Raw genomic sequence first — 13,600 nt, 5'->3', positions numbered from 1 at the left:
GATCCAACAGGCCACAGACGCGCTCAATGGGATTGAGATCCGGGCTCTTCGCTGGCCATGACAGAACACTGACATTCCTGTCTTGCAGGAAATCACGCACAGAACGAGCAGTATGGCTGGTGGCATTGTCATGCTGGAGGGTCATGTCAGGATGAGCCTGCAGGAAGGGTACCACATGAGGGAGGAGGATGTCTTCTCTGTAACGCAGAGCGTTGAGATTGCCTGCAATGACAACTCCAACCTAAGTGTATGTAAACGTCCAACTTCAACTGTATGTCCTTGAAACAATTATTTTAAAATTGCACACAGAAGACCTTATAAGGATAATTTTGATGTATTGTATTTCAAGGCCTACCTTCAAACTCAGTGCCTCTTTGCTTGACATCATGGGAAAATCAAACGAAATCAGCCAAGACCTCAGAAAAAAAAAAAAACATAAACAAGCCATACTACGGTTTGCAACTGCACATGGGGACAAAGATCATGCTTTTTGGAGAAATGTCCTCTGGTCTGATGAAACAAAAATAGAACTGGTGCACTTCACAAAATAGATGGCATCATGAGGAGGAAAATTATGTGGATATATTGAAGCAACATCTCAAGACATCAGTCAGGAAGTTAAAGCTTGGTCGCAAATGGGTCTTCCAAATGGACAATGCCCCCAAGCATACTTCCAAAGTTGTGGCTAAATGGCTCAATGACAGCAAGGTCATGGTATTGGAGTGGCCATCACAAAGCCCTGACCTCAATCCTATAGAAAGTTTGTGGGCAGAACTTAAAAAGCGTGTGCGAGCAAGGAGGCCTACAAACCTGACTCAGCTAGTGTAACTGTGTCAGGAGGAATGGGCCAAAATTCACCCAACTTATTGTGGGAAGCTTGTGGAAGGCTACCCAAAACGTTTGACCCAAGTTAAACAATTTAAAGGCAATGCTACCAAATACTAATTGAGTGTATGTAAACTTCTGACCCACTGGGAATGTGATGAAAGAAATTAAAGCTGGAAATATATCCTTCTCTCTACTATTATTCTGACATTTCACATTCTTAAAATAAAGTGGTGATCCTAACTGACCTAAGACAGGGGATTTTTACAATGATTCAATGTCAGGAATTGTGAAAAACTAAGTTTAAATGTATTTGGCTAAGGTGTATGTAAACTTCCGACTTCATCTGTACATATTGTTTATTCGAAGCAATTATTGGTACGATGATTGTTCTCAAAACACTTTAATCACATGAAGATTGCAATCTTTCCATTCATTATAACGGCGGATCCTGTTTTCTGCTAACAATGCCTGCTGTATCGTAGTCAGCCTTGAACTCCCGTGGCTTCAATGAGTCGTTCTCCCCTGGGTGTCACTGAAAGCCCATAGAACCATACTGCTGAGGAGTTCTGCCAGATGGCATGGTGTCTCACTGGCTCTTTCTCTGGAGGTGTAACCCAGCTCTCTGTGTGCCAAGCCAGGCACACAGCTGGTACTGCCCTATCCCGGATATCTTGTCGCGTTTTTCCTAGCGTCAGGAAACAGGGACACTAGGCAGACCGGAAGCTTTGGTATCACCGGCCAATAAGAAGTCGCTTGGCAGATGTAGAGGGGAGGATCTGTGTTAGGCTGATAGTGAAAGACTCATGCAAACACGCACAAACATCCATACGCACTCACACTAAAACCCACCCTTCCACACTCTATTTGGGTGCTAAAATGCACTGGAAAGCAGTGGGGGAAATCACCATGTAAATCTAATCCATTATTATGGAGCAGCCAGTCCAAATATCCAAACATGGCCCTTGGCCTCTATCTAATGAAAACAAAGTTGACATTAAAGGAGCTTTTCTCCCCTTTCAGTTAATACATCTACGAGCATCCTTACATGTACTGTAGTGAAAATATATCCGCTAAATCATCTGTTACTGTGTTTTCATAAAACAGCATTTTCCCTTACCCTCCAAGATTGCACAATCCTCTCCCCAAGCATCCTCTGACTGCAGTTTCCTACATTTGCCACAAAGCCTCTCACCATTCTGCTCTCTGAGCCACTGGGCAGCACCATGCAATATACCCTGGAGAGCTGCCTAATCATAATGCTACGTCATACCGGCTGTATTTCTGCATGCGTGAACGGCAAGAACTCAGATGCACATGAAAACATGAAATGATCCTTGGAATCGATAGAACATCACTGAGAGATGTCCAAAAAATGGCACCCTATTCCCTATTTAGGCTAGTGTACTACTTTTGACCAGGGACTATAGGGCTCTGGTCAAAAGTAGTACACTATATAGGGAATAGGGTGCCATTTGGGATGCATGCATGGCAGTAGCTGTGCTGGTTCTATTTTGGGATTTGCAGAGCTGCAGCACTAGTTTTTCCAGGCAGAACCCATCTCATCCCTCTCTCTCTAATCTGTAGAGAAAAGGTTAATGAACCCAGATGATCACAACACCAGGCTCTAGGGATCAGCCTGTGTGTGTCTGTGTGTAAGCCTGTGTGTGTGAGATGGCGTGTGTGTGCTCGTGCGTGTTAGGGCTGTCCCTGACAAAAACAAATATTGGTAGACAGTCATCTGTTCTTTAAACGTTTTTTTATTTTTATATATAGACACATCCTATGTGTTTTAATCAAATAAATTATATGCACTGAGCTTGTCTGATGCTTTAAGCACACTGTTTGATTAAATAATTAAGACACACATGACTAGAGGGAGTCTGACCGCAATTGATTTGATTGTGCCGGGCAGGACTCAGACTTGCTGTGTTTTACAAAAATGACAGCGAGTGACTGTGACTAGCACCCATTGTCGCTCTCTCCTCCCTGCTGCAGCGACCACCACAGAACATCACGTGTTTATCGCGCTGTCTGTGTTGCTGAAGCTGCAACATAATTACAGCCATATCTTGACTGAAAAGTTATCTTACCGAAATCCCTTAGTTTCGGAAAAACATTCCCTGTTCCCTCGAGCCTTGCTCGCTTTACGTGATACATGTACACATCACGTGCACGTGACCAATCGGGTCTGACCTATAGCATATCACAATCGCATCGATAAATTGGTTATAACCAACACCGTAAAACATGTGACAGCAAAATGTATGCAGGTGACATGACAAATAGAGTCAAAACAGAGGACTGTTTGATTGCGCAGGAGGAAAAGGGGAAGTCAGGTGTGGGAATACGTGTGACTATTTGTGGAAAATACTGGAGATAAAGAAAAAGGTAAGTAGCTGTGTGCATATTACGTGTGCCAAACCGTTTGGAACGATTGGAACGATGTAAAACAACACTAAATAAATAGCCTACCAGAGGGTTCTTTTTGGGGGAAGACTTTATTACAGCATAGACTAAACAGTCGCATTCCTGAATGCGTGCGAAAAAATGGAATGGTTTATTCTTTACGCTAATTATTCAAGGGTCTCTTTTGTTATTTAAAAAAAAAAATGCTTGATTGCATTTCAAATCATGAATGACTCATATGCTGTGTGATGACATGAACAAATTAATGATTGATACAGTAGCCTATATATTTAAATATAGGCCATAGTAAGTTACGGTATTAACACTAAACAGGATGCGTTCTTAGGCCTACAGCTCAATGGTGGTTATACAAGGATACTATACTAAGCCTTCTAATGATAAAGACGTTACTTATTATTAATGATGATGATCGTAATAATAATAGTAATAAATATAAGGAGATCAAGATAAAAAAGGATTATTATTATTTTCTTACAATTTGGAACAGTGTAAACACTAAATAAGTAATACCAGAGAGGCTGTTCTAACGAAAAAAAGTGTAAAGCATAGCAAAGATTAAAAACAGCCGAATTAGTGAAATTTTTTATCCGACATGTTGTGGTTGCGTCAGGCTTGGTGCTATTAAACAAACACTCCCAGCCAACACCAGCAGGATCTATCATTTTTATTTAGATTTACACTACCTTTCAAAAGTTTGGGGTCACTTAGAAATGTCCTTGTTTTTGAAAGAAAAGCACCTTTTTTTGTCCATTTAAAATAACATAAAATTGATCAGAAATAGTGTAGACATTGTTAATGTTATAAATGACTAATGTAAGCTGGAAAGGGCAGATTTTTTATGGAATATCTACATAGGCGTACAGAGGCCCATTATCAGCAGCCATCACTCCTATGTTCTAATGGCACGTTATGTTAGCTAATCCAAGTTGATCATTTTAAAAGGCTAATTGATCATTAGAAAACCCTGTAGTACCCGCAAAACACCAGTCTCAATGTCAACAGTGAGGAGGCGACTCCGGGATGCTGGCCTTCTAGGCAGAGTTGCAAAGAAATAGCCATATTTCAGACTGGCCAATAAAAAGAAAAGAATCAGATGGGCAAAATAACACAGACACTGGACAGAGGAACTCTGCCTTGAAGGCCAGCATCCCGGAGTGGTGTTTTTGCGGGTACTATTTAATGAAGCTGCCAGTTGAGGACTTGTGAGGCGTCTGTTTCTCAAACGACAGACACTAATGCACTTGTCCTCTTGCTCAGTTGTGCACCGGGGCCTCCCACTCCGCTTTCTATTCTGGTTAAAGCCTGTAATCGAACCCACAAGGACATTTCTAAGTGACTCCAAACTTTTGAACAGTAGTGTATATATAGATGATGTATAAAGCCAGGCACATTTAACAGTTAGGCTGTTGATTATAGACCTAATTATGTTTGGTTTCCTCTCTCCTCACTTTTCTTAGACTATAAAGGCAAGGGTGGTTTTCTCATCTCCTAACTCCACTGCTGCCTCCGCCGCATTGTTCTCAACACTAATATGCTGGGTAACTTGGCTATTATTTAAGCACCAGCTGTCAGAGCAGCTCACAGATTACTGCACCTGTACATAGCCCATCTATTATTTAGCCCAAACTACCTCTTCCCCTATAATTTCTACTTTTGCACATTCTCCCACTGCAAATCTACCATTCCAGTGTTTTACTTGCTATATTGTATTTACTTTGCCACCATGGCCTTATTTTGCCTTTACCTCCCTTATCTCACCTCACTTGCTCACATTGTATATAGACTTATTTTTCTACTGTATTATTGACTGTATGTTTGTTTTACTCCATGTGTAACTCTGTTGTTGTATGTGTCGAACTGCTTTGCTTTATCTTGGCCAGGTTGCAATTGTAAATGAGAACTTGTTCTCAACTTGCCTACCTGGTTAAATAAAGGTGAAAAAGATAAATTATGCACATAGCAACATAGTCTAGGAAAACGTGCCAATTCAACAGGGCACTGTTTTAGAACCGCGGACAGCAACCACTCTTCAACGCGGGAGAAAGTGTGTTTGTTAGAAAAATAATATAATTTGTATGTGTTGCACCATTGTTCTTGCATAATATAACCATATAGAATTTGAGTAGCACGTGTCTTAGATTGTTGGACTCTGCCAACAGCCTCCGCAGTGGATCAGTCCTCTCAGACAGGTGCCAATCAGACAGGTGTATTGTAGGCTACACCATGACAAATGATTATTATTTTAGTTTACTGCTCGACATCTCGATCGACCAACAGCCTTTCAGCCCTAGTGCGCGTGTGTTTGGGTGTACTAGTGTGTCTCCATATGCCTGTAGCCCGCTATTAATGGTCAAATACCTTTATCTCACCCTCCCGTGGCCTGGGCTTCACCTTGTCTCCCTTTATCCCTGCTCTCTGGTCTTCTGCTCTCCATTGTTTCTCTGGTTCCTGTGTCCAGTCAGTGTGATGCTCAGTGGCTGTGTCACCTCTCTCTCTCTCTTTGTGTTTGTGTGATGCTCGGTGGCCATGTCACCTCTCTCTCTCTCTTTGTGTTTGTGTGATGCTCGGTGGCCATGTCACCTCTCTCTCTCTCTTTGTGTTTGTGTGATGCTCGGTGGCCATGTCACCTCTCTCTCTCTCTTTGTGTTTGTGTGATGCTCGGTGGCCATGTCACCTCTCTCTCTCTCCTGACAATACGGTTGGGCAGATGGCCTGGTCCTACCTTTAGAGAGCGAGAGTGTGTGTTTGTGCGGCGCTAGGAACAGTACACCTTGGGACTTTTCACTCTGCCTATTTAACCCACATAGTCTGACTGCTCACCTGTAACTCTTCTGTTCTTCGGTTCGGGGCACCATGAGCCATAATCATAATGTCGTAACACACTCTTCCTGACACGTTCTTCCTCTCAGCAAAAGGCTCTTATTGTTACTGACCTTTGTGCGTGTCACGTCGACCCATATAAATGGAACTCATTGTAGCTTTGTGGCGTCTACTACTGATGACGTCAGAAACTGTCTGCTGGCCCCAGTGAATTGTAAAGAGTATGCCGGGGAGAGAGGTGGAGTAAGTGTGTGTGGCTAAATAAAGCCGAGAACACTGGCTGAGAGAGAACACTGTGTAGGTGCCTCAGATTTCCCAATATAATAAAGGAAATCGAATTTGTTGTGCTTCCCTCCCAATGGAAATCCACATCATTGTTCTATCACATCAGAGCAGGCTTCAGTTCATACAGTGACCACAGGGGGAGCTGTTGATTTGTGGAACAAGTAGTACAGACGTTTGAGGAATAGAAACACAGCGCCTTCTTTCTTGTGCCCTTGTTCATGCATACTCTGAGTTAGCCCCAATTCCACAAGATACTTGTACACACTCCTAGCAGATCTACACAAGTGTCTCTCCAACCCTCACCCCAATTGAACAAAACAGTGTTAAATTGGCAGTTGTCTTAAGGCAGTGGTCACCAACCCTTTCTGAGTCAAGATCACTTTCGGAGTCAAAAAGCAAGTCGAGATCTACCGCTCAGATTTGGAAATAAAACATGACTTAAGATGTTAGCCTATGCAACATTAACCTAATGCAACATTAACCTAATAAAAACAGTTCTGTAGGAATGAGGTTTGTGCAGTAGGCCTAATACATTATCACAGCAAATTGGCTATGCTTGGCCTGCCAATATTGTTCTTCTCAGACCATATTCTATTTCAGAACTCGAGCTTTGATAACAAAATAGATAAGTTGTTGTCACTTGCTAGGCACAGCTGAACATAAATTGAAATACTTAGCTTTTTTTTATTTTACTGATGGTACCTGCATCTGATGGTCAATCTCAGCGGAGGAAAGGAGAGAGCAGCAGTGTCTGCCTCTCACTGCCCCTGCTCTCTCCTTTTCTCTGGTGAGACTGACCAAAGAAGGGGGGACAGTCTTCCACCTGATGGTGAAACTAGTCGCACCACATTATTTCTGCCTCATGCACAAATTGATGTTGTTCCTATGAGCAGAAAAAGTGAAATATTCCTCGATATTAAAATGGACACGACGAGCTGCTAATAATAAAAACGCAACATATCGATATCCTTGGCTACTTCATTCATTGCAGCTGCAGTGCTGGTTGTAGCGCGAGTGTAAGTAGGGAGAAGCGCATTTTTTGTTTCGTAAACGTTTTGGGAAAAAGTGTTTTGGGTGCTGAATAGAAACTTAAACATGAACTCACTCATAGAAACAGCTGTATTCTTTGATAGTTTCGTGGAAGCTGTAGGCACATTGATATGAGCTATCCGATTGGCCAGCACAGTAGGCGCACTTTATTTAGCTTTCCTGGTCTGCCGGGTAGGCGGAGTTTGTCCCTTCAGACAAATTAAATAGTTCAAAATGGGAGGACTTTGCCTACCCGGGGTGCAGGGCTTCTGAATCAAGTGCAAGGCTTTATCGTTGGCTTTTCTACCAAAATCTTTGGTGACCACCATATAAAGGGCTCCTGAAAAGGCTCTCCTGTCTTTGAACAATCTATCCATCCAGCCATCCCTTCTCCCTGTCCATTAGAGCCCGTCTTCAGCAGTTTGGCCCTTCTCTCTTCTCCCTATTTACCCAAGGGCTTGACTGCTGCTCGCCTCCTCTGGTGTTACCTGTCAGAGTAGCCACCGAGAACACGCACAGCCCACACCGTATCTGTCATACACTCATGTTCCCCACGCCTCACCTAGTCAATCTGATTATATGTTAATGATCCCGTATGGCACCCATCAGCGTGATAACAGATTATATTACATCTGGTCTAAATTAACCCAGGTCGACACACGACGGACATATGGAAGTAATTAAAGGACGTATGGTTAACAAGGCGACGAATTATGAAGACCCCAACCCCCCCCACCCCACCCCCCATTTATGTTGTGTGGATCAATGAGAGCGAGAGAGAAAAAACGGTTAAGTTTTTTTTTTTCAATCACTGTATATAATGGGCCAAGCCCAAAATTTTGTGAGCCCTACATTTCATTTCCCCAAACCCCAAAAAGCCCAAATGATCGTGTCATTATCCAATACATACAGTGGGGAGAACAAGTATTTGATACACTGCCGATTTTGCAGGTTTTCCTACTTACAAAGCATGTAGAGGTCTGTAATTTTTATCATAGGTACACTTTAACTGTGAGAGACGGAATCTAAAACAAAAATCCAGAAAATCACATTGTATGATTTTTAAGTAATTAATTTGCATTTTATTGCATGACATAAGTATTTGATCACCTACCAACCAGTAAGAATTCCGGCTCTCACAGACCTGTTAGTTTTTCTTTAAGAAGCCCTCCTGTTCTCCACTCATTACCTGTATTAACTGCAACTGTTTGAACTCGTTACCTGTATAAAAGACACCTGTCCACACACTCAATCAAACAGACTCCAACCTCTCCACAATGGCCAAGACCAGAGAGCTGTGTAAGGACATCAGGGATAAAATTGTAGACCTACACAAGGCTGGTATGGGCTACAGGACAATAGGCAAGCAGCTTGGTGAGAAGGCAACAACTGTTGGTGCAATTATTAGAAAATGGAAGAAGTTCAAGATGACGGTCAATCACCCTCGGTCTGGGGCTCCATGCAAGATCTCACCTCGTGGGGCATCAATGATCATGAGGAAGGTGAGGGATCAGCCCAGAACTACACGGCAGGACCTGGTCAATGACCGGAAGAGAGCTGGGACCACAGTCTCAAAGAAAACCATTAGTAACACACTACGCCGTCATGGATTAAAATCCTGCAGCGCACGCAAGGTCCCCCTGCTCAAGCCAGCGCATGTCCAGGCCCGTCTGAAGTTTGCCAATGACCATCTGGATGATCCAGAGGAGGAATGGGAGAAGGTCATGTGGTCTGATGAGACAAAAATAGAGCTTTTTGGTCTAAACTCCACTCGCCGTGTTTGGAGGAAGAAGAAGGATGAGTACAACCCCAAGAACACCATCCCAACCGTGAAGCATGGAGGTGGAAACATCATTCTTTGGGGATGCTTTTCTGCAAAGGGGACAGGACGACTCTACCGTATTGAGGGGAGGATGGATGGGGCCATGTATCGCGAGATCTTGGCCAACAACCTCCTTCCCTCAGTAAGAGCATTGAAGATGGGTCGTGGCTGGGTCTTCCAGCATGACAACGACTCGAAACAGACAGCCAGGGCAACTAAGGAGTGCCTCCGTAAGAAGCATCTCAAGGTCCTGGAGTGGCCTAGCCAGTCTCCAGACCTGAACCCAATAGAAAATCTTTGGAGGGAGCTGAAAGTCCGTATTGCCCAGCGACAGCCCCGAAACCTGAAAGATCTGGAGAAGGTCTGTATGGAGGAGTGGGCCAAAATCCCTGCTGCAGTGTGTGCAAACCTGGTCAAGAACTACAGGAAACGTATGATCTCTGTAATTGCAAACAAAGGTTTCTGTACCAAATATTAAGTTCTGCTTTTCTGATGTATCAAATACTTATGTCATGCAATAAAATGCAAATTAATTACTTAAAAATCATACAATGTGATTTTCTGGATTTTTGTTTTAGATTCCGACTCTCACAGTAGAAGTGTACCTATGATAAAAATGACAGACCTCTACGTGCTTTGTAAGTAGGAAAACCTGCAAAATCGGCAGTGTATCAAATACTTGTTCTCCCCACTGTATATGATATAGGCTACTGCACATTGAGCACAATAGAAAAACATAAAAGCCCATAGATGTAGCTAGCTATATGCTCTCTTGGGTAAATCAATGAAACTAGCTCCGGTAGGCTGATCTTTTTGAATGTGAACCGTATTACTCTATTGTATTATACGGAAATATGATAGGGCCTATTTGTATAATTAGTATGCAGATGCATACAGTATATAGCTTTAATAATATCTCCCCTAATGTTATTAGCATACCTCTTTCTCTCTCTATTGTTGCTTCATTCCTTCCTCGCTTTCAACAGCTAAATGAGACGTTTTGTTGTCCTTGTCTTCATCATTCTAATGACATCCTTGAATAATATAGGACTAGAATTAGATGCAGGAGGCTTCTCTTCACAAATGTTGAATGGTTATGGGTCTGAAAAAATAACTGTTATATAGCCTACCGCCATCGCGCGTTGACTCTTCTTTCAAACTACCCGGGAGATCTATTGACTGCTGTATTTAACATTCATCAGAAAAGCGCTTGCGTCCCTCTTCAAATGTTTTATTTATTTTATTTAACCTTTTTATCTAAGTAGGCAAGTCAGTTAAGCACAAATTCTCATTTACAATGACGGCCTACCCTGGCCAAACCCTAACCCGGACGACGCTGGGCCAATTGTGTGCCGCCCTGTGGGACTCCCAATCACGGCCGGTTGTGATACAGACCCTGGTTCATTTCCAGGCTGTAGTGACGCCTCGAGCACTGAGATGCAGTAACTTAGACTGCTGCGCCACTTGGGAGCCCCAATAGTCTATTGGTATAAGAAAAGATAAAACAAAAAGCTTTTCCTGCATGGGACTCCAAGAGCTAAGGAGTCTTTTTTAATGAGAGGCCAGCGGTGCACAGGTGCTTGTGTATTGCACATGAGACAGAGGCTGTAAGTTAGAAGCTTGTTATGCATAACCCATCATTAATTAGCTAAATATAAGGCTAATACTGCATTGAATTTAATACCTGGTAGAGGTAGTCTAGGACATCTATATATCAATCTAGAACAGGATTATCTATTTTGGATGCAATTTGCATGGAGTTGGGGAGAGAGAGAGAGAGAGAGCTCACACATGCACTGATTTAAGCTACGATGTGATAGGCTGTTTAAAAAGAAGGGGATCCTCAAAAGCCAGATGGAGATGGGTGAAATAGACGCGCTTTCAGTCTTTATATTACTGTAGCATATGTAGGCCTACCTGTCACAAGAAAAAAAAGTTACCATGATGAGATGATAGGTCTACATGCATTGTGAACTGCGCCCCATACTGAGATGGGCTGTCTGTCCCCAACCCTGAGCCTTGATTCATCATGCAAAGCCAGATTTAGACATCACGTATAATTTAACAGTTCCATTTCACGCTATGCTGTTCATATAAATCATTTATTATAATTGACTGGTTTCTCACTTATTTATCCCGGGAAAAAGGAGTGGTTTTGAGCATAAATCTCGCTAACCAGGTTCCAGCCATTCAACCCTAGTCTGTACAAACGAACGGACAGAGACTGGATCCATAGTCGATTTCATAGTGGAGGGGTAAATGGTTCCAACTGTCATTCAGGTGTTGATACACTTAACCCACGAATGGGCTTCATTGCTGATGTCTAGCTTCATAATCTGTACTGTATTTCATTGGCTTTTGATAGCCATCTACAATCTCCAAAGATATAATGCACGGTTTAAGTGATAGGTCTATGTGCAGAAAACATGCTGAAAAAGGGTAAGATGGCACGAGAATATAGATTAGTGCCGTACGTTTGAATGAGTGTGGAGAGTAGATGTAGTTGATTGACTGGTTGTCGATGTAGTAAGAACAAACAGTCTGCATAATGTAAGTAATGTATGTGTGGAGAGTAAATCGACGTGTTGTTAACAGGAGCTGTTAGAGAGGCTCTCTATGAAGCTCTGATAATAACATTCTGTACCCCTACACTTCATCAAGGACTCCTCAGGCTCTCCTCAAGAACATCTCTCCATCCCTCTTTTCTTTTTTTTCTCTGTTTAATACAAGGCCCCTGCTGTGATGCTGGTAGACCTAATTCTCTCTCTCTCTCTCTCTCTCTCTCTCTCTCTCTCTCTCTCTCTCTCTACAGAGGAGGAGGTGGAGAATTTTGACGTGTCCAGCTTGCAGGAGGAGACTTTGCGAAACATCGAGGCAGACAGTTTCTGGTGCATGAGCAAATTGTTGGACGGCATTCAGGTACATGAATTCTCCTTTCCACTGTTTACATTCACTGTGTGCCTGTGTGTGTGTACCACCTCCCCAGGAGAGAACGGGTTAGGTGTGTGTATTTTTAGGTGTATGGGGTGTAGTAGTTCCCTGTGTGTGTGTGTTGAATTGGCCACACAGATGAATACACACAGGTTTAGTCACAGTGGAGTCCCCTGTGTGTAGGTTAGCCGTCCCACTTTCCCCCTCTGTTCCATCTCTTCAGAATTAGAGTGTGTGAATGATGAATATTCTCTCTCTGCACTGTACCGTAGCCAGATACAGCCTTTTTACACGTCAGCCCTGTGGCGGCCGGCGTTGAGCGTATCACCCAGGGAACTGTTCCGCCGCCTCCTCACTTTCTCTCTCTCTCTTTGTCGCTTATTGATTTACAGCCATAACCACATCCGAGCCGTGTGTGTGACCGTGTGTGAGCACTCGAGTGTGTTTGGCCTTGATGTAAATGGCCCCATACACAGAGGTAGCTAGGCAGTGGAAGAAGGCAGGTAGGTGGCAGGGCTACAGCATCCATACAGCCATTCAGTGGCGTGTTCAGAGCGGATTGCTGCTGCTAGCCACACGCCCCGGCGCGGTTCCCAGGTGGTGCCCACTGCCACCGTTTGGTCTCGCTTGTTTTTTTCCTAAACACTCGCTAGGGATGAAATGTTGTGTAATTACACCAGGGTGCGGAAAGAGGGTTTGATTTACTTCAACTAGTGCTCGCTCTCGCTCTCGCTCTCGCTCGCTCTCTCTCTCGCTCGCTCGCTCGCTCGATCAAATTCAGATTGCTTTTTTGGCATAAAGTACAATTTGTAGATATTGCCAAAGCAGTGTAGTGGTACAGCATTTCGGTAAATACATTACAATGCAAGGAGAATAGTTTGATTGATTTATTTGACCTTTATTTGATCAAGGAGTCATCCTGAGACAAAGGTCTCTTTTACAGATGAGCCCTGAATTACATACATTACAGAAAATACAAAATGCAAGAAGAAAAACACGTTCCTAAAAAAACAAACACAGTCATCAGTAATAAGGTCCTCAATCAGTTTTCTGAATTCACTTAGAGGCACCAAAATATCACATTTAAGAACATTTTGAAGATTGTTCCACAAATAAGGTGCAAGACAACTAAAAGCGGATTTACCTAACTCAGTAGAGACCAAAGGAGTTTCCAGAGTTAGCCATCCCCGAGATGAGGTGTGGTAACATTGTCTAAAGTTTAGTAATGCTGTTAGGTACAGTGGGACTTTTTGTAAAAGGGCTTTATAAATGAAAACATAGCAATGTATTGTGCAATGTAACCTACGTGACATCACAGAGGGCCAACCAACTGTCTGGTAGAGACTCTAGTGATGACTACTAAAATTGTCGCCCGTAAGAAAGTGCAATGCTCTATGATAAACTGCATCTAACGGTTTTAATGAAGTGGCAGCTGCGTTCATATAGATGATGTGGCCA

General features: G+C 43.0%; 1 protein-coding gene across 4 annotated transcripts in view; it reads left to right on the top strand.

Moving 5' to 3' along the window:
- The window catches only part of LOC139566058 (TBC1 domain family member 22B-like), a 171,106-nt gene that overhangs the window by 73,614 nt on the left and 83,892 nt on the right, over window positions 1–13,600 (top strand). For all 4 annotated transcript variants that reach the window (XM_071386913.1, XM_071386912.1, XM_071386914.1 and 1 more), the window contains exon 10: window positions 12,024–12,130. In XM_071386913.1, the coding sequence (XP_071243014.1) occupies window positions 12,024–12,130 (107 nt within the window). The remainder of the gene's footprint in view (window positions 1–12,023; window positions 12,131–13,600) is intronic.

This window comes from Salvelinus alpinus, chromosome 37 (genome assembly GCF_045679555.1).
Source record: "Salvelinus alpinus chromosome 37, SLU_Salpinus.1, whole genome shotgun sequence".
Taxonomy (NCBI): Eukaryota; Metazoa; Chordata; class Actinopteri; order Salmoniformes; family Salmonidae; genus Salvelinus; species Salvelinus alpinus.
The sequence above is the reverse complement of the archived record's forward strand: the minus strand, read 5'-3'. Positions and strand labels throughout refer to the sequence as shown.